Source organism: Diabrotica virgifera, chromosome 2, assembly GCF_917563875.1.
Source record: "Diabrotica virgifera virgifera chromosome 2, PGI_DIABVI_V3a".
In the NCBI taxonomy this organism is placed as follows: domain Eukaryota; kingdom Metazoa; phylum Arthropoda; class Insecta; order Coleoptera; family Chrysomelidae; genus Diabrotica; species Diabrotica virgifera.
The window spans coordinates 141,895,157-141,914,319 of record NC_065444.1 but is presented as its reverse complement, the minus strand read 5'-3'; the positions used below and the strand labels follow the sequence as shown (position 1 = coordinate 141,914,319).

Sequence of the window (19,163 nt, the reverse complement as noted above, 5' to 3'; positions counted from 1 at the left end):
GTTGTGTAGGATGGGATGATGAATTGTGTATAGTTGTGTCAGTATGGGTAGGTTTATGATATACGGAGAACTCATGTTTGTTGTGTAGTCTGGAAATCGTTACATCTAGAAAGTTTATGGAGTTATTCTGTTCTGTTTCTATTGTAAACTCAATATTATTATGAAGTGAATTAATATATGATAGAAATTGGTCAAGTTGTCTGTTAGTTCCTGTAAAGCATACTAGTATATCATCCACGTATCTCCACCAATATAAGAACTGTTTAAATACGGGATGTTTAGAAATTGTTGTTTCAAGTTGGTTCATAAATATATCTGATAGCAATGGGCTTAGAGGATTACCCATAATAAGTCCTGCACTGTTGTTTGTGTATATTTGATTATTGAATTCAAAATAGTCTTGATTTATGCAAATTTCAAGAAGGTGTAAAATTTCAGATGCAATGATCGGATTTGTACTATTATGGTCTAAAAGATTCTTAACTAAAACAAAAGTTTCTGTAGGAGGAACACTAGGAAAAAGATTTTTTACGTCAAATGAAATTAGTCTGGAGTTGTTGGGCAATTGAAAATGTTGTATTTTATTAACTAGTTCTAGTGTATTTTTTACGGTGAATTTAGGTGAAAATTTAGTGTATTCTGTAATAATATCTGACAGTTTTTTTGAAAGTTTATATGACGGAGCTGTATAAAAAGAAACTACAGGTCTTATTGGGTGGTCAGGTTTGTGTAATTTAATAAAAGAGTATAATTTAGGAGGTTGTGGGTTCATAATGTTGAGGTATTTCTGTTCTGTTGGATTTAGTATTGATTTTGAATTTTCAATGGCTAGTTTAATTTGTTTTCGGTATTTTTCTGTGGGGTCTTTGTTTAGTTTTGTACTGTTTTGGTTAGTTAAAAATTCTATTGTTTTGTTATTATTGGGACCGTGCAAGTTCGGCAAAGCGACCTCTATTTCTACGCTCTGTACTTTTATTCGCACTTTTAATTATATTGGTCAATTATATTAGTCCTGGTTGCTGGATAATTGTCAAGGCCATAGTCCAAAAAAATAATAAGAAGAAAAAATAAGATGCAGGTTATGCTATGCAAGCGTAAACAATTGTATGTAGTAAATAAAATTAGTTATTAAAATGCAGTACTGCAAGCAAAATACAATTAATTAAATTTACCTTTATATAATAATTGCATATCATATCAATATTGTGGAGCAATATATAATTTTTCTGCTTCAATGACAGAAGGTATGAAATATACGTCAATTTGACAATTTCAATTGACAATATGAATTATTTAAGATAGTTGCAATATTCTCCGCGACTCGCGCACGGTCGTTTCTCGTTTCCCTTCCAAGTACTTGCACACCGCGAATAGTCTCGTTTGTCGATAACAATAGTAGTGTTACCTTTGTCTGCTTTTGTAAATATTATGTCATGTTTTATTGATTTATTTTTAATTGAAACGGCTATTTGGTTTTCTTTGAAACAGCAATTATTAGCTTCACTACATACATCGGTAATAGATTTTGCAATGATGTTTTTTTCTATGTTTTTGGCAGTCTTGTTTAACGCTACTTCACATTCTACACCTAAATATTCTAAATTTTTTTGATTATTATGTTGAGGCAAGTTGTGTTTGAATCCTTTCTCTAAAAGTTCTATTTCACTATTATTGAATTTAGTATCTGTTAAGTTTATAAATCTATTGAAAAAACTATGATTTGAAAAAAATTTTGTATTTGTTGATGATATACTAGTATGCTTTACAGGAACTAACAGACAACTTGACCAATTTCTATCATATATTAATTCACTTCATAATAATATTGAGTTTACAATAGAAACAGAACAGAATAACTCCATAAACTTTCTAGATGTAACGATTTCCAGACTACACAACAAACATGAGTTCTCTGTATATCATAAACCTACCCATACTGACACAACTATACACAATTCATCATCCCATCCTACACAACACAAATTAGCAGCCTACCATAGCATGATACATAGACTGACAGAAATTCCCATGACAAAAAATAACTTCGAGATAGAACTAAACATCATTAAACAAATAGCAGTAAACAACGGCTATAACGAACAAACAGTTAACAAAATTTTAAACCAAAAACTCCATAAGAAAGCCCTGAAATTAGTGTATCCACCACCACAGAAAGAACCCAGTACCTTCTGCTCTCTCACATATACTGGCAAGATAACAACAAAAATAGCCAGATACATAAAAAAGAAAGGAATAACACCAGCTTTCAAAACTAACAAAAACTTAAGCAAATATATTAAGAACAATAAAAGCCGAAAGAGAAAGCAACTACAGAGTGGTGTGTACAAACTAACGTGTGGTGACTGTCCGAAAACGTACATCTGTCAAACTGGCAGAACTTTTGACAAACGGATAGCAGAACACAAAAGGGCATTTAACAATAGAAAAACAGACACTTCTACATACGCACATATAATTCTGAATGACCAACTCGAGACAAACAGCTCCCCACTCCTCAACCTCTTCAGTTGAAGACTTAAAAAGGCAAACACCTTGTAAACTATATCACTTGAGAAAGGCACTCTGCCGAAACAGCTGTAGTCACTTAGTTATAATAAATTCGGTGGAAGTATAGAAAACAAACGTTTTCAGTGTTTTATTATTAGACTATTTTTTTAATAAAAAAAACCATATAAATACCCTAATTGGGTAAAAGCCCGGTAAAAACCCTGGGTATTTACCCAAAATATATTTACCGGGTATTTACCCATCACTAAGTGTAGGTCTCATTAATAAATTCTCGCATTACTATTTGGTGTTTCCATTCTCTCTGAGAACAGCCTCCACTGAGCCCCACGAAATTTATACATGGTCCTATCGAGAAAAAGAAAACTTCGAGGAACTAAGAAGATTCAAGATACCTATATACAGTCCACACTAACAACACCCAGTAGCAGAGAGAGATCACTAGACCCGGGAGAACAGGAGAAACAAGCAGATGATCCACCAAACCAAAGCCAAGAGCCGAACCAGAGCCGCAGAGCCGTACCAGAGCCAAGAGCCGATCCAGAGCCAAGAGCCGAACCAGAGCCAAGAGCCGTACCAGAGCCAAGAGCCGAACCAGAGCCGCAGAGCCGAATCAGAGCCACAGGGCCCAACCAGAATCAGGAGAGCCTCAACGTCCAAGAAAAGAAAAAAAAAACCGTAAGTTTTTGAATAAGTTAATATTTCTCCAACTTTCACGTGTAGTATATCGAAATTTATATTTAAACCTAAACTATTTAAATTATACAGAACAATTTTATATAATAATAACAAACGGTACTTATCTCTAAAAATATTTAGTACATATTTATATTAATTGAAAATTTGATAAAGAAAACCGTATACATATTACATACTTCATTTGTAGTTCATTTTATAATTTTACTAGAACATCGTAGCAAAGAATTTCAATTTTATATTAGCGTAATGTATCTCTAAAAATATTTAGTACATATTTATATTAATTGAAAATTTGATAAAGAAAACCGTATACATATTTCATTTGTAGTTCATTTTATAATTTTACTAGAACATCGTAGCAAAGAATTTTCAATTTTATATTAGCGTAACATGATATCATAATATAACATTCACCTACTTATTTTCCTGACCTTCATCAACACTGATTGATTGTCAGCAAGGTCGGACAGAATCATATTTCGCTATTTACACAAATTCAGGCCGCCGAAGGAATTGTAGAATTACAGGTAACGTGAATCACAGTGCTTGAAAAAATAAACAAAATCCTATTTACTAGTTACTAGCGTATAAAAATATAATAAAAACATTTACCTTTGAATTAAGGTAAGGAAGATTTAAAATTTTGTAAAATACCATGGAAGCGGTATACATGAAACAAGCGGATACAGGAGCGGAACTGGCCAAACTCGTTTCGAATTTTAAGAAGAATTCAAATTCTCGGAAAAATCAACAATACATTAAGGAAAGGCAGGAGAGGTTAGAAGATTATTGGGCAAAATGTCTGAGTAACCACGAAAAACTACTACAAGGGAGTGTAACGAAAGACAAATACTTTGAAACAAAATACTACGATCAGGTCCTTAAGACATATACTGAGGGAAAAACCCTGTTGGAAGAATATGGAAGAAGCCTGAAAAGAGGAAAAGCACCAAAAGTAAAGGAGATACAGATAAGAAAACAAAGAATCGAGGAACTATTACAAGAATATGAACAAGACTTGCAGGAGGATGAAGAACTGCAGGCAGAGTTAAAAGAACACATGGAAAAAATAAATACACTCGTCATCGAAGCAACAGTAAATGAGGAACTAGACAAAGTCAGGGAAACTTTAAAGAAAATACGGCCAGGGATGCAACGGCCAGACAGCACACAGAGGAGAGATGGTGTGACATTACCGCAGGTGAAAATCCCTGTGTATGAAGTAAGATACGAAACGTGGAGAACTATACAGGCGACCATATCCGGAATAGGCTCGTCAGGGGAAAAGACAGCCAACTGGAGTATGAAACTTTTGATCGGAACTCATTACCAAAGTGACTTTGAGATGGAAATAGCGGCACTGGTATTACCAAAAATAACAGGGGATTTACCGGAACAGGACATAATCCTACAGGACTATAACGAGAAAAATGCAATACTGGCACACCCAAGATACTACAAGGTAGGGAAAATAGATTTACTACTAGGGGTCAAAGAATATAGCCACATATTGATGGAGGGTATGGACCGATTTAGCAACGGCCTACTCAGCCAAAACACGAGACTAGGATGGATAGTGTCAGGAACGACACAAAGAAAAGAAACAAATGAAATAGAGAATGCGGAAAAATCCCCTTACGAACAATTCACACATCCACTACTTCGGGCTGGGAAAATTTTTTTGAATAGAATCGAAGATCCAAACACCAGCTCTTAGAAATGTGTTTCGCCCTCTTCAACCTCTATGGGCTCATCGGTGAAGATGAGAGGTTGAATATCTTCAGACACATTCCAATCAAAAAACAACATTCGAGACCTAGAATGTGTCTGAAGATATTCAACCTCTCATCTTCACCGATGAGCCCATAGAGGTTGAAGAGGGCGAAACACATTTCTAAGAGCTGGTGTTTGGATCTTCGATTCTATTCAAAAAAATTTTCCCAGCCCGAAGTAGTGGATGTGTGAATTGTTCGTAAGGGGATTTTTCCGCATTCTCTATTTCATTTGTTTGTTTTCGTACGAGTGGTCGTCCAAACCAGTACCTGTGGATCTTTTGATCACTGAGTGTGTTTCAAAGATCTACATCTTTTGTTTTTTCACAAAGAAAAGAATCTAGTCCTCAGGAAACAAATCATAACACTATGACAATTGTAAAGGCAGGAAATTTCAGCTCCTTATCAGGGGCAACTACATACGTTAAGGATCAAGAAACACTTGTCCCAAGAGGAGACGTAGAAAAACTCCAAAAATCTAAGAAACAATAGGTATAGAGGGAGAAGAAAAAGTGTACCAAACGGACACGAATACAAGAATACACACACAAAACAATACAGTTCAATACAAAACGTCGATCGACGGAACGAACGTGAAAAGGTAATACAGGAAAATTACAAAAATAACTCTGAAAGAAGAGGGAAATGCAGAAGTAAATTCAATAGTGCTAACGCCAAGGAAAAACGTGACACGAAGATGTACCGTGACAAAACTAACTCAAAAGAAAATAGCAAACGTGACAGGAGGATTTATCATGGTCACAGAAATTCAAAACAAATCGAACCACACGGGTCGAAGACGTATTGTGATAAAAGTTACAGAAACCCAGAAGAAGATAGACGTCGTGACACAAGGACGTATCGGGGTCAAACGTATAGTAAAACAAACGAAAACAAGAAGAAAAATTACAAGAATACTAATAAATACGAAAGAGAAAATTATACGAGGAGGAATCAATATAGAAACGATACAATTACGAATAAACACGAAACATAAGAAAGAAGGACTTATCATAATAAAAATAGACAACAGAGAAACAGAGGAGCACAGCAAGCTCAACAAGGAAGAAAAAACAAAAAATGGACTCAGGTGACTTACAACCACCGTGAGCGAAGAAGAAAAAACAAACAATGGACTCCGGTGACTTACAACCATCGTGAGTAACAAAAGAATTCTGTGCCTGATGCAAGATTTTCGGAAATATATGCAAACTAGATAGGGATTGACCTTAAGGGTTGAAAACTAAGTCGTGTCGGATGATGCTAAGAGGTAGGCTTAGGGTGGTAATTCGAATCCCACTCGGTTTGAGGACCTGCATGTTTAACACGAAAATAGATTGTTTACATGATGGAAATAAGCAAACGGAACTTGTAATTATGGAATTAGGATAATTTTTTTGGAAATCAGCTATAAAGCTGCAAATTGTGGGGATTTTTATTGCCTCGCCCCAAGGAATATCTACTAACTATAGAAAGTAGATTATTTTACACTTCTCTATAAAACTTATACAACTCTTGTATATAACTACAGGGTTGATAACTTAATACTTCACTTATGGTCATCCAAAAGGACAATATAAAGGTGACTGCAATAATTAAATACTCTAATAATAAATTGTCTAATAATAAAATTCAGTAAAATAACTTTTATGTAGTTCAAGGTTGGTTTGAATTAATAAATTAACGGCATCAGCCTTTAGGAGACATTACTTTACAAATACATAAATATCGAGATTCAGCAAGAACAGTAAACTATATCCTATTTGTTTGGATGAAATAAAATACAATAATTAAACACAACGGCGAAGCATATTATAAGTATATAAAAATAGTCCGAGAGCTAGTCGCACGATCTACAATATTAATAATATAATATCGAATAATACAGTTCGATAATAATAATAAAATAATACAATTATTATACAACACTTAACACATTGAAACGCATATCCCACTCAATACCTTTATTTACCTTTACCTAACCTAAACTTGGACTTGAATGTTTTGATTTAATTCTGATTCAGATTTAACTTTGATTTATTACCTAAGGTGTTGCAGTTGGAAAAGTATTATTTGTTCAAAGACTAGTGTCTTTACATCAAACATTATATTAACCTGTCTTTGTAAACTACTGTATCATGATTATTGTAAACTTTGAGCATTGACTACATTCGTTATTACTTATTTCGTTGGGCAGTAATTTCGCCCCCGCAGCATGTCCAATATCAAACATTCATTATTCATATCCGATATTGAACAGTATATTTTTATCACCCCGTATATGACATGAACCAATTTGTTATTATATAATTACATGTACGGGTCTCTAATTTAGTTCACGAATTATAAATTGTAAACAATAATTCGAGCAATTGCATTATTTAATTTGACGATCAAATATAGTTCTTTGTTCTCAATATTTGTAAATATACTCAGCGCGTGGCTTGACACCAATACTAAGTGCCACCGCTGAGAAAGAATACACATTTAGAATCATTCTCAAGAATCACTTCGACCAGGTCAGAGGTGCCTCTAACTTCATTCCTTCATACATTCAATATGTAGCAAAAAGTCTTCAACTGAACCGCGAATAAGTCATAAGTCAGTACTGAAAGTTCTCCCGGGGTAACCACCCTTAGTGTAGGTCTCATTAATAAATTCTCGCATTACTATTTGGTGTTTCCATTCTCTCTGAAGAACAGCCTCCACTGAGCCCCACGAAATTTATACAAAAGCCCTTAAGTTAATTTCTTTTGCACAGTGCAAGATTACAAAAATCTCTGCCTGAAATACAGAGGTATCTAAATTTTTAAATTTTCATCACAAGCGAATGTTCCTGCGCCAGACTCTTCTGCAGTTTTAGACTCTGGGTCGAGAGTTTCCTCTGTCCCATTCTTCTCGTGGGCAAATGTCCACTTGGAAAGGTACTTCTGGCTTGTGTCTGAATGCCATATGGTCAAAAATCATCATCCATTCGGGATCCCTAGTTTCATTTATATTATTATGTCCCGATTTAACAGGTACGTTGCTCAGGTTTTCTCGCAGTCTATAATATCCCATCTTCACCTTCCCTCTTATAATTATATGTAAATGAGGGTGATTCAGTAGAATCTCCATAGCTGCCGTTGGTGTGCCCCTTATAGCACCTGCGATTCCGAGGCAAGCAAGTCTTTGTACATTGCGTAATATGAGGATGACACTTCTTTGCTGCATCTTTGGCCACCATACCACTGATGTATATGTAATTGTGGGTTTTACCACCATATTATAAATCCAAATGTCTGGTCTTAAACCAAAACAGTATACATTTTTCTATGAGTACGTCAGGCTACAATTAACGTGATTACCGCTCTCTTGGTTGTTCTTGGTCGTGTAGCTTTATTAGCGACGTGTATATGCGGCACTGTAAATGCGGGTGAGGGCAGGAGTTACGTATGTATAAACAAAAATAATAGGGAACTTGCATAAAATTTTAAATTCGAAAAAAATGTTTATAAATCACAACAGAACATAATTTAAAACATATATCAAAGATAAAAAAGTTGTTTTTGTATTCCGTTTGGCCCCTAAAGACGATTCTAAATTCAAATTAAAGCAACTAGCCTCAAACGCGTCGTGACGTCATACGGTTAATGTTTACATTCTGCACCAACAAAGTAAACAAAATTGTATATAATTTTAAATTAGACATTATAAACGTCAGTAGAAAATACAGTTATGTGACGTCACAAGTGTTTTTGATCGTTTGAACTATTCATAGAAAACTTGTACTTTTACAAAATGGTTTTATTTTCCATAGTAAACCTTCTTTCCGTTCCTTCAAAAAATGTGTCAAACTCCAATCTCAACAAACTGGGATATATTATTACAATGACATACGATAAATGTCATTAGAATATAAATATTTCTCCCTTATTCAGCGACGATGAGCTGGCCAAATACCCAAGTAGGTGGAGGCTAATAAACTAAAGAATGAGAAGAAGAATATACCTAAATATAACCATATAGTTAAACTATGTGACGTCACGGATCGTTTGAACTATTTGACTATCGCAGATTTTAAATTTGTATATTTCCAAGTTATTACGAGTTTTTGAAGCGTGAAATTTTGGAAATCTCATTTTTAAACAAAACTGAACATTATTATCTCATAAAAAAAATGTGCAAGTTCCCTATTCGGTACCTACTTTCAGTATATAATAAAATTATTTGTTTACTTATTTAGTTATCTTATTTGAGATATCAGGTTCAACAACCTACCCAAATCAAGGTGAAATTTTTGACTAGACAGGCTGGGCTCTCTGGCCGACATTTTCCTGCTGCAGTTCCGGATAAGATGGTTCGGCGATGTGTTGCTTGCAGTCAAAGTAAAATTCAGACGAAAAAAGAAGTGAATCCAGATATATGTGTGCAAAGTGTGATGTTGGTCTGTGTGTAACTCTCCGTTTTGAAATCTATCATTCGAAGCAAATATTTTAATTAATGCTTTTTCAAATAACTTTGTTCTTTTGTTACTTCAACAAGTTTTATTAGATTTGTCTATTTTTTATACCCGCCGTATATATGCACCAGTAGGTTGTATAAAAAAAATCATTGGGAACCTGAGGCATGCATAGTGCTTAAGCCTAGGACCTAAAGGGTTATATACAGGATTGTGAGCAATGTCAGGTAAGGACTAGCGTGTAATGGTCACTCATATTGGCAGCGATACTGATTTTCTGTAAAATGGTGCCATTTTCTTTATATCATAGAAAACATAAGACTCTCACTAAGACATGAACATCCACATGCTTCAAGAACATGCTCCAGTGTGTTCGTAGTGACTCTGTCAGAGTGTTGGATCATTTGATCACAGCCGACTGACCGAAAATAGGTCATGTAGAGCTGGTTACGAGAAAAATTCATCGTGGTCGATATCATCAATATGCTGTTGACTCAATGGCTAGACTTTATGGTACTACTGGTTTGAGACTTACAGGAAAACGCAATCTTTAAAATTGGCAATTTTCAGAGCCTATTAAAAACCATTAGTGATCTTACACATCCCACAAATGGGGAGAACGCTGTTGTCCATGTAGTGAAAATAGAAGAGAATAATATGTGGACGTTGAGTGGGACAATAGAAAATGTTATTGAACGTATGTTAAATGTTATAAACTAAGTTGTAAGTAAAAAGTTATACACATCGTTATTAGGCGTAAACGCCCTTCGGTAGGGATCTATGGAGGAGTATCACCAGGCCGCAAGCCCTTATCCGTTGCCGTACAGCTCCTCCATAGGCCGATCAGACACCAGTTTATTCCAGACCAAGTCGTAGATTCTATAGAATTTTATACTACGACGTTGGCCTTTTTATTTTTCAAATGACCGGGCTGGGGCTCGAACCTCGATCGTAAATCCGCTAGATTTGTCGATCGAGCGCGCCTCAGCCCACTGAGCCATCTGACCGACAAGTAAAAAGTTTAATGTGTTAATATAGATATATTTATCGTTGTAATATATTTTTTATGAACGGTTAAGAATGAGTTTACTATATTTTTGTTGCAGATACGTACGATAACGATAATTTTAAATCAGAGAGCACAAAGTAATTTAAATTATTGGACTATGTATTTATTTAATTATTTATTACTTACTTTACTTAATTACTAGACCCATTGATACCTTTCGGTGTTGGGCCGTTCATAATACAATTCATTATTTATTTCATTCATTCCAACTTAATCGGTCCTCTTCTAAGGTGTCGAGAGTTGCGTGAGTTGCGTGTAGCTCTTAATAAACTTTCTCCATTCTTTCCCATTGGTTGCCATTTGTGCTGCTACTTGCCAAGTTACTTTTGCCTTACTTTGTAGTATTTGCGAAATGTCACTATTCCATTCTTTAATGGGTCGTCCACTTCTGTTCTTCCCTATTGGTTTTGCTTCCCACTCTTTTCACTTGTCTGTTATTGTCTAACTATTTACTAACCTTTCTAAAATACATAAGACGTCTGTTTATGACTAGAATAAAATTGTTTTTACTAACAATCGGTATATTTGTTATTGGCAATTGATTTTGTCAGCAAATTATTTAAAAAAAAACATTTTATTTGCCCTTTTTGTTTTTAAAATAAATTTCTACAGGGATGCTCTACATCTCCGACACTGTTCAAGATATTCCTAGAAAAAATCTTAAAACCATGGAAAAGGAAATGTGAAGGGATGGGAACTCCAATCCGGGACAACTTCTTGTACACATTAAGTTTTGCAGATGACCAAGTGGTAATGGCTCAAGATGAAAAAGATCTGTCCTATATGCTCCGAAAATTAGAAGAGGAATACACAAAAAATGGACTGGAAATAAACCTAGAAAAGACCGAATACTTATCAACAGAACAAGAACCAGTGAGAAACTTGGAAATGGACGATAATAGGGAAATTAACGGCACTGAAAAATTCAAATACTTAGGATTCATACTCTCAAAGAATGAAAAAACCGAGCAAGAGATAACCAGCAGATTCGCACAAACAAGAGCATGTTTTAAACAAATGAACGGGGTATTGTAGGAGAGACAGATTACCATAAATACAAAGAAGAGAATATGTATATAACACTTGGTACGTTGTATAATGACCTATGGAGCAGAGAATTGGGTAATAAACAAACGAAACAGGTAAAACATTACAGCAACTGAAATGGAGTTCATGAGAAGAAGCTGCAGAGTAACAAGAATAGATCGCATTGGAAATGACGAGATAAAATGAAGAATGTCACTAGAATAAAACATCCTCCGCTACATCGAAGAAAAACGTTTAATTTGGTATGGACATGTGAGAAGAGCAGATCGTACAAGGTGGATATCCAAGATTTCGGAGCCAATAGGAAACAGAAGAAGAGGTAGACCCCGAAGATCATGGAGGGATGAAGTGGACGAGGCCATGGAAAGACGAGACCTTAGAGACGGAGAATGACAGAACAGAAACGACTGGAGACGTTGGTTGAAAGGAAGGCAGCGACAGCTGTAAAAATCTTTATATAGATAGAAAATAAATTTCTCGAATTCAATTTTCCATATAAGCAATAGATTGAATATATTTAATACATTTAAGATGCATTAATGAAACGCCACTAATAGAGAGTAAAGAATTAAGAACTCGGATAATTTGTGCTGACGAAATTTAAACTAATCGTCTGTCTTAAAGAATATAGCAAAAAGTTGCGAAAGGATAGGAAACAAAAAATATATTATGTTACTGCCAAGAATAAACATGGATTTTTAGCACCTTTTACATTAACATAAAGGTTAGCTACTAATTATTATAAATTTTTGATGATGTTTCAGTTTTCAGTATTAGTTATTACTTGCAGTTGATTACGTATCTATCATTTTATCATAATTTAGACTTGATAAAGTTTTATCCTTACCTACCTAAAACAAACGCCTAAAACAAAAACAAATTATTTTAGGGTACTTAACATAACATTACTCGTATATTTTCGAACCAAAGCCTTATAAATTTCTGGAATCAGTATTTCAAAAGCTTTTAAATGAGGTGTAACATGATGCACGTATAATTATACAGAAATATCTGAAACTGCGAAGATCACTAGGTAGCAAATCAAGGAGAGGGGACTTCAGTTGAACGCGTTGGTACAAGGAGTAAGCCCCGGCGCAAATTGATCCTAAGCGAGACACAACCTGCACCGGCGAACTGCGTGGATAGGTTTGTGAAGCACGCTTAGAAGCGAGGCACCGCAAATTGGACCTAAATTGCGATCAGTGCTTGCGCTCGCAGGTCTCACTTGGGAACGTTTGTCATCGGCGTACAGTTTTCTTGGGTCGTGGAACGCGTGACTCACCGCCAGATGTTTATTTTTACTTGTTTTCGTTTGCGAGATGGACGTATCGAGATGGATTTCGTTTCGTATGGACGATTGAACTCGTTCGGGATATACCCGTGGAAACACGACGTATGGGAGAAAATAGGAAATGAAATGAATTACAATTTATTGTGATAAATAAAAATATTAGCATAGTCAAAACCCCGAGTGAAAACTGCTTTGTCTTTGTCATTAAATTATGATAACTTTATTACTAGTAGACTAAATAAACGGCGATACGAAATTAATGATCCAAGTTATGCCTTTACAATAACACATTATTAGAAAAATAAGGTTTCTTTAAAATTAAATAGGATGTCACAAATAATGATGGCGTATTCTCCTTTCTATAGGTATAAAAATTTTATAAAATAATTATTCCTTAAATCTACAGATTATCAATGAAAAATGATTCATGTTACTTAAAACCGTGATCGATAAAAATATCGTATTACCCTCAAATTCAACTTGTCGGCATATTACATTTTTGTTTAAATGTATTATGCTTTTAGCTATTATGTATGCTTAAAAATTAAAAACGAAATATTTAGATAGTGTTATTTTTTATGACCGATCAGTAGCGGAGGGATTATTAAATAACTCTGAGATTATTTTAAATATGTAGGTATTATGTGCAGAAATAAAATACCCAGTGTAAGATATCTTTTTATGCACCCGCGTATGATCAAATTCGATGTTTCCGAAAGTCATATCGCTACGAGTAGTACTAGGGACGTGTAAGGTATTTAAAACGTTACGAGTTACAAGTACGGAAATACCGATTTAAAGTTGCCTACTCAATTCAGTACAAGGATCAGATACATCAGTATTTTGTAATCAGTATTTGTATTCAGTACCACTGAGAACCGGTATCAAAAGTAACCGTTATACGTCCGCACTGATGTTGCCCGTCTCTATTTCCAACACCGACAGCCAACGGTTGGGTTAAGACTGGGTTTCCTCACAATGACATCATAAAAAACTGTACCACGCAAAATAATAGCAGTGGTTTCCAAGTATGCGTTGGAAGCCACCGCTGAGTTTACACATTTCATTGCCGCAGTGAAGAACCTTGAATTTTTCACCGTAATCTGACGTCATTCATCGCAGTGTTACGGTCGCAGTTTGTCGGCGCCGCTTTCGAGGAAACCAAGGCTTTAGGTTGTGTTCAATATGCGGTCCGCTAGAAAAATAAATGCACGGGTCACCCGTCCCGCCGGCGCAGGTTGTGTCTCGCTTAAGCGCTGGTTTCCTCGAAAGCGGCACCGACAACCTGCGACCGTAGCACTGCGATGAATTACGTCAGATTACGGTGAAAAATTCAAGGTTCTTCACTGCGGCAATGGAATGTGCAAACTCGGCAAGCGGTGGCTTCCAACGCATCCTTGGAAACCACCGCTACTATTTTGCATGGTACAGTTTTTTATGACGTCATTCATCGCAGTGTTACGGTCGCAGTTTGTCGGCACCGCTTTCGAGGAAACCGGCGCTTTAGGTTCAATTTGCGCCGGGCCTAAACATCTATTTAAAATTCATTTTGCACGAAATCAGTGGTTTTGCAACATTGCCAGATATCATTCGAATAGTTATTTATTTAAAATACATTTAAAATATTAAAAAAAACATTAATATTACAAGTGCCGCGAAAAATAGGATACTAAGTGCACACTACCGTGAAATTATACACAATGTTTTACAATTTACGCAGGAGGAAGCAGAAGGAAATTTTACTGTGAAACAAGTAACATATAAAAAACCATAAATCCTTTGAAGCCCGATTGATCTGACAACATCACGTAACCAAAGTTTTAAATCAGTCTGACCTTGGCGGTTTTAGATATTTCTGTCGACTTGTATTGTATTATGACTGTTACCTGAAGGGGATCATGTAAATATCATCATAAATTTTGATGACGTAGTAAACTGATTATTTTAAAATCAGCCTACCCGAGTATTTTGGTTTAGTGCTAAAAATGGATAAGTTAATAATTGGGGGGAGGGAGGAGGGGTTAAACACTTATTTTATCGGTATGATATTAAAAATATTAATTATTATTAAATATGAAGATTTCAAAGCAAATTTTAGTATATTAACAAAAATAGTTATTAAAAAAAATTAATTAATTTTTAATAATAGGTATAGTCTCAACTTTAGAACTATGCAAATTTTCTTAGGGTTCTTAAGGTTCTTTGATTAATTTATGTTGAAAACCGTTATACGTATATACGTATAAAAAAGAAACTAAAATTTTTGAGAAGGCACTAATAAAAGAATAAAATAAAATTTTAAAATAAACAAAAAATAAGCAGAAATCACACACATCAATAGAATATATTTAAAAATAAAAACTGTGTAAATGTTCATAGAACCCAAGTTTGTAGCATTTCAAATAATGAGAAATTGAAATTTAAAAATGACAATATTTCTTTAAGATTAATATTTAACATTATAAAAAATTGACGTCTAAAAAAAGTGTCCGTGGTGACTAGCGTAAAAATGAATTGAACATTGATAATCTGAAACACGCTAACAATTCGTCAATATCAATTCTAACCCCTACAGCGATTAATGTCTCTGTATGGATGTGACAAGAAACAAAATACCTCATGTTCTATTTCACGCTCATGTGAAAAACAGAAGCAGAGATAGAAGAATTTCGAAAAATTGTTTACTGTAAAAAGCTTTGGATTTTTTTTGTTCAAATTACCTGATCCAATTTTGACGAGCCCATTATGTTGGATAAATATGGTATCGCAGGTGAGATTCCCATGGACGATGGGCGGACAACAGGAATGTAAGTAACTGTAAATAAAAACAAAACAGACTGCATTCATAGTACTTCGACGACAGTGTTGCCAGACGGTTTTTAGAAAAAAACTCAATGAATGAACTAGATGGAAGGTAAGAAAGGAAAGCTGAAAATAGGAAAATGAGGCATATCTGAGAAAAATGTTTAATTTTTTTTTTAAATTTACTTAAAAATTATTTTATGAATTTGCTTGTTGGTAATTAATCCCATATTTATTGTTAAATACATTACAATGTAAGTAGGTAAATATTTTTGTACAATTTATTGTAAAACATACCTATTTTAAGATAATTAGCATTAATTAAGATTCACAGTAATTTTAGAAGATGTTTTTAGCAATGTTTCCTTTAATGTAACTTTTACACCCATATAAAATACTTTATAATATATTATAATTTTATATAATTATAATATAATAAATAATAAAACTATTATTAAAACTTTTTTCTTTAAAGTAATTCAAAATTTATTCCGTATATTTTTTTATCTATCAGCTGTCTATCTTGCATCTAAAATTTAAATCATATTTTGGTGAAAATTAATATAAGAGAAATATTTGCTGATTTGTCAGTTGTTTAGGTTAATTACAAACAGCTAATTTTAATTTAAACCACCACTTCTGTCACATCACCATCATTTACTGGTGACATGTAAATACTTGAACCGAACATGCATTATCATATTTTATCAACTTCCAATTTACAATGAAGAATTTTGCTTTGGTCTCAGGTAGTCTCTTTCGGCAAGTGATTAGTTCCAAAATTCAAAATTTTGAACTAAAGTATCTTAATGCTGCTGATAATAGATACTTACTTGGGGTAAAATTGATTATGTTTGATACAGTTATGAAAACAAATCTTATTTCTTACCATCCTAAGAAAAAAAAATGAAATTTTTAAAACCAGCAGAGAGCTTAAAGATTAATTAAAGGGTACCCCTCGTTAAGATACGCAAAATGCCCTGACTCCCAGAATTCAATTTTTTTTTTTTTTCGTTCTGTCTCTGTGTTTAAAAATAAAACTTAGCGCAATTTTAACCCGCCACCCACTACCCCTACCAGCAAAAACATGATTTTCTCGTTTTTATTTTTTTTTAGCTGGGATGCAATCAATTTCAAAATTTCAAAAGACTCACTCGCAACTTCTTTGGGGACGAATGCAGTCTAATTTTATGTATATTATCAAAAATTATACTTCTGATTTTTTCCATATTTTTCCGTAAGGTGATTTCTGGAAAACTGGATTTTTAGGGGTTTTTGGTAAATTTTCCCCATTTTATAGAGTTCAAAATAGATCAAATCAAAATTTTTTATAGGTTATATATAATTTGAAGTAAATGAGTTCTTCTAGACATTCAACAATTGAACAAAACACGTTCAAACCCCCAAAAACCATATGTTCAAGGTTTTTAATGGTTATTACTAGATTTTGCGGGGCTAATAATATTTTTTGAGATAGATATAACCTGAGTAGTTTTTTGCAGGTTTAATGTGATTAAAATTTTTTTTTCCGCCACCCCTTACTCCTTACCCCAAAAAGCGTTATTTTTTTTCCTTTTGTTTAATGTAAACATGTTTATTTTTATAGACCCGTAGATTGAGTGTACACAGATTCAAAATTCATTTTTTTTTTTTGAAAAATCGTATTACTTTTTTTGAGATGGCCGCGGGTTCTTCTTATTTTGGATATTTTATCAAAACTTTTGTTTTTTGTTTTATTTTTTTTCAGATTTTTGTGTAACAACCAGAAAAACTGTTTTTTATGGACTTTTGGGATTTTCCAATTTTATAGACTTCAAAATGGATCAAATTAATATACAGTGAGCACGTAAAGGTTGGAATAAATTCATTTTCTCGAAAATGGTCAATTTTGGAAAAAATCCCGAAACAGGTCAATTTTTATTTTTAAATTACGACTTTTTGGCATACATATCATACTAGTGACGTCATCCATCTGGGCGTAATGACGTCATCGATGATTTTTTTAAATGGGAATAGGGGTGGTGTGATAGCTCATTTGAAAGGTAATTTAATTCTATTCAGTAATATAAACATTTACATAATTATTTATACAGAGTGTCCAAGAAAACATTTTTTTAATTTAATTTATTGACATAAAAAGAAGAATGCATGTAATTTATTTAATCCAAAATACATTTTACTGCTCTCAGAAAACAGAAAAAAAATGTTTATTTGAAAAATATTCATTGCTTTTCGCTTAAACTAAATGTTCAAACTGTCCAGAGGAAGGTGGGTGGCGGCTTTGATATTGAATTTAAGGAAAAAAACAATATTTATTTGTCAAATAAACATTATTTCCTGTTTTCTGATAGCAGTAAAATGTATTGTGAATTAAATAAATTACACACATTCTTCTTTTTATGTCGATAAATTTAATTAAAAAAAAATTTGTGGACACTCATAAATATGTTAATGTTTATATTACTGAATAGAGAATTAAATTACCTTTCAAATGAGCTATCACACGACCCCTATTCTCATTTAAAAAATTTAAGATGACGTCATCACGCTCAGATGGGTGACGTCACTAGTATGATACATATGCCAAAAAGTCGCAATTTAAAAATAAAAATTGACCTGTTTTGGGATTTTTTTCCAAAATCGTCCATTCTCGAGAAAATGAATTTATTCCAACCTTTACGTGCTCACTGTATATATATATATATACTATATATATATAGTATATATATATATATATATATATATATATATATATATATATATATATATATATATATATATATATATATAAATAAAATAAATTTTTCCACATTCTCTATTTCATCTATTTGATTTCGTACGAGTGGTCGTTAAACCAATAACCTTGGATCTTTGGTTCACTGAGTGTGTTTCAAAGATCTACATCTTATGTTTTTAAATATATATATATATATATATATATATATATATATATATATATATATATATATATATATATATATATATACTGTATGTCCCTGTAAGTTGTATCCATATGGAAAACTATTTTATTATTAATTTTACGAAAAAAAGTTATTCTTTAAAAAAAGCTCTGCATGGTCCAAAACCTAAGATTTAACCATCAAATATCAAATTTTTTGAATATTATACGAGGTATGTCAAAAAGTTTGAATTTCACTCAAGAGTAAAGTAGCTTTATTTTTCGTAATATTGGAAATTGCTATTATGAAAAGTTGTTTGGAATTAAAAACTATATTCTAATATGCAATTACATCCTTCTAATTGAAAAAATTTTTTTTTGAGAAATTATGGATAACTATCGTTATTTTTTCAGTTATTTCAATTCTGATAACTCTTTTATTATTAATTTTACGAAAAAAAGTGATTCTTAATAAAAAGTTCTGGATGGTCTAAAACTTAAAATACAACCATCTTATATCAAATTTTATCAATTTTATACGAGGTATGTCAAAAAAGATAAATTTAGATCAAAAGTAAAGTACCTTTATAGCTCAGAATATTTCAATTAGAAGGATG

General features: G+C 33.2%; 1 protein-coding gene across 1 annotated transcript in view; it reads right to left on the bottom strand.

The window, feature by feature from the left end:
* Positions 1-19,163, bottom strand: part of LOC126880251 (nuclear receptor-binding protein homolog) — an 842,193-nt gene that overhangs the window by 680,544 nt on the left and 142,486 nt on the right. Inside the window, exon 3 of the mRNA XM_050644017.1 lies at positions 15,566-15,660. Coding sequence (XP_050499974.1) covers positions 15,566-15,660 — 95 coding nt within the window. The remainder of the gene's footprint in view (positions 1-15,565; positions 15,661-19,163) is intronic.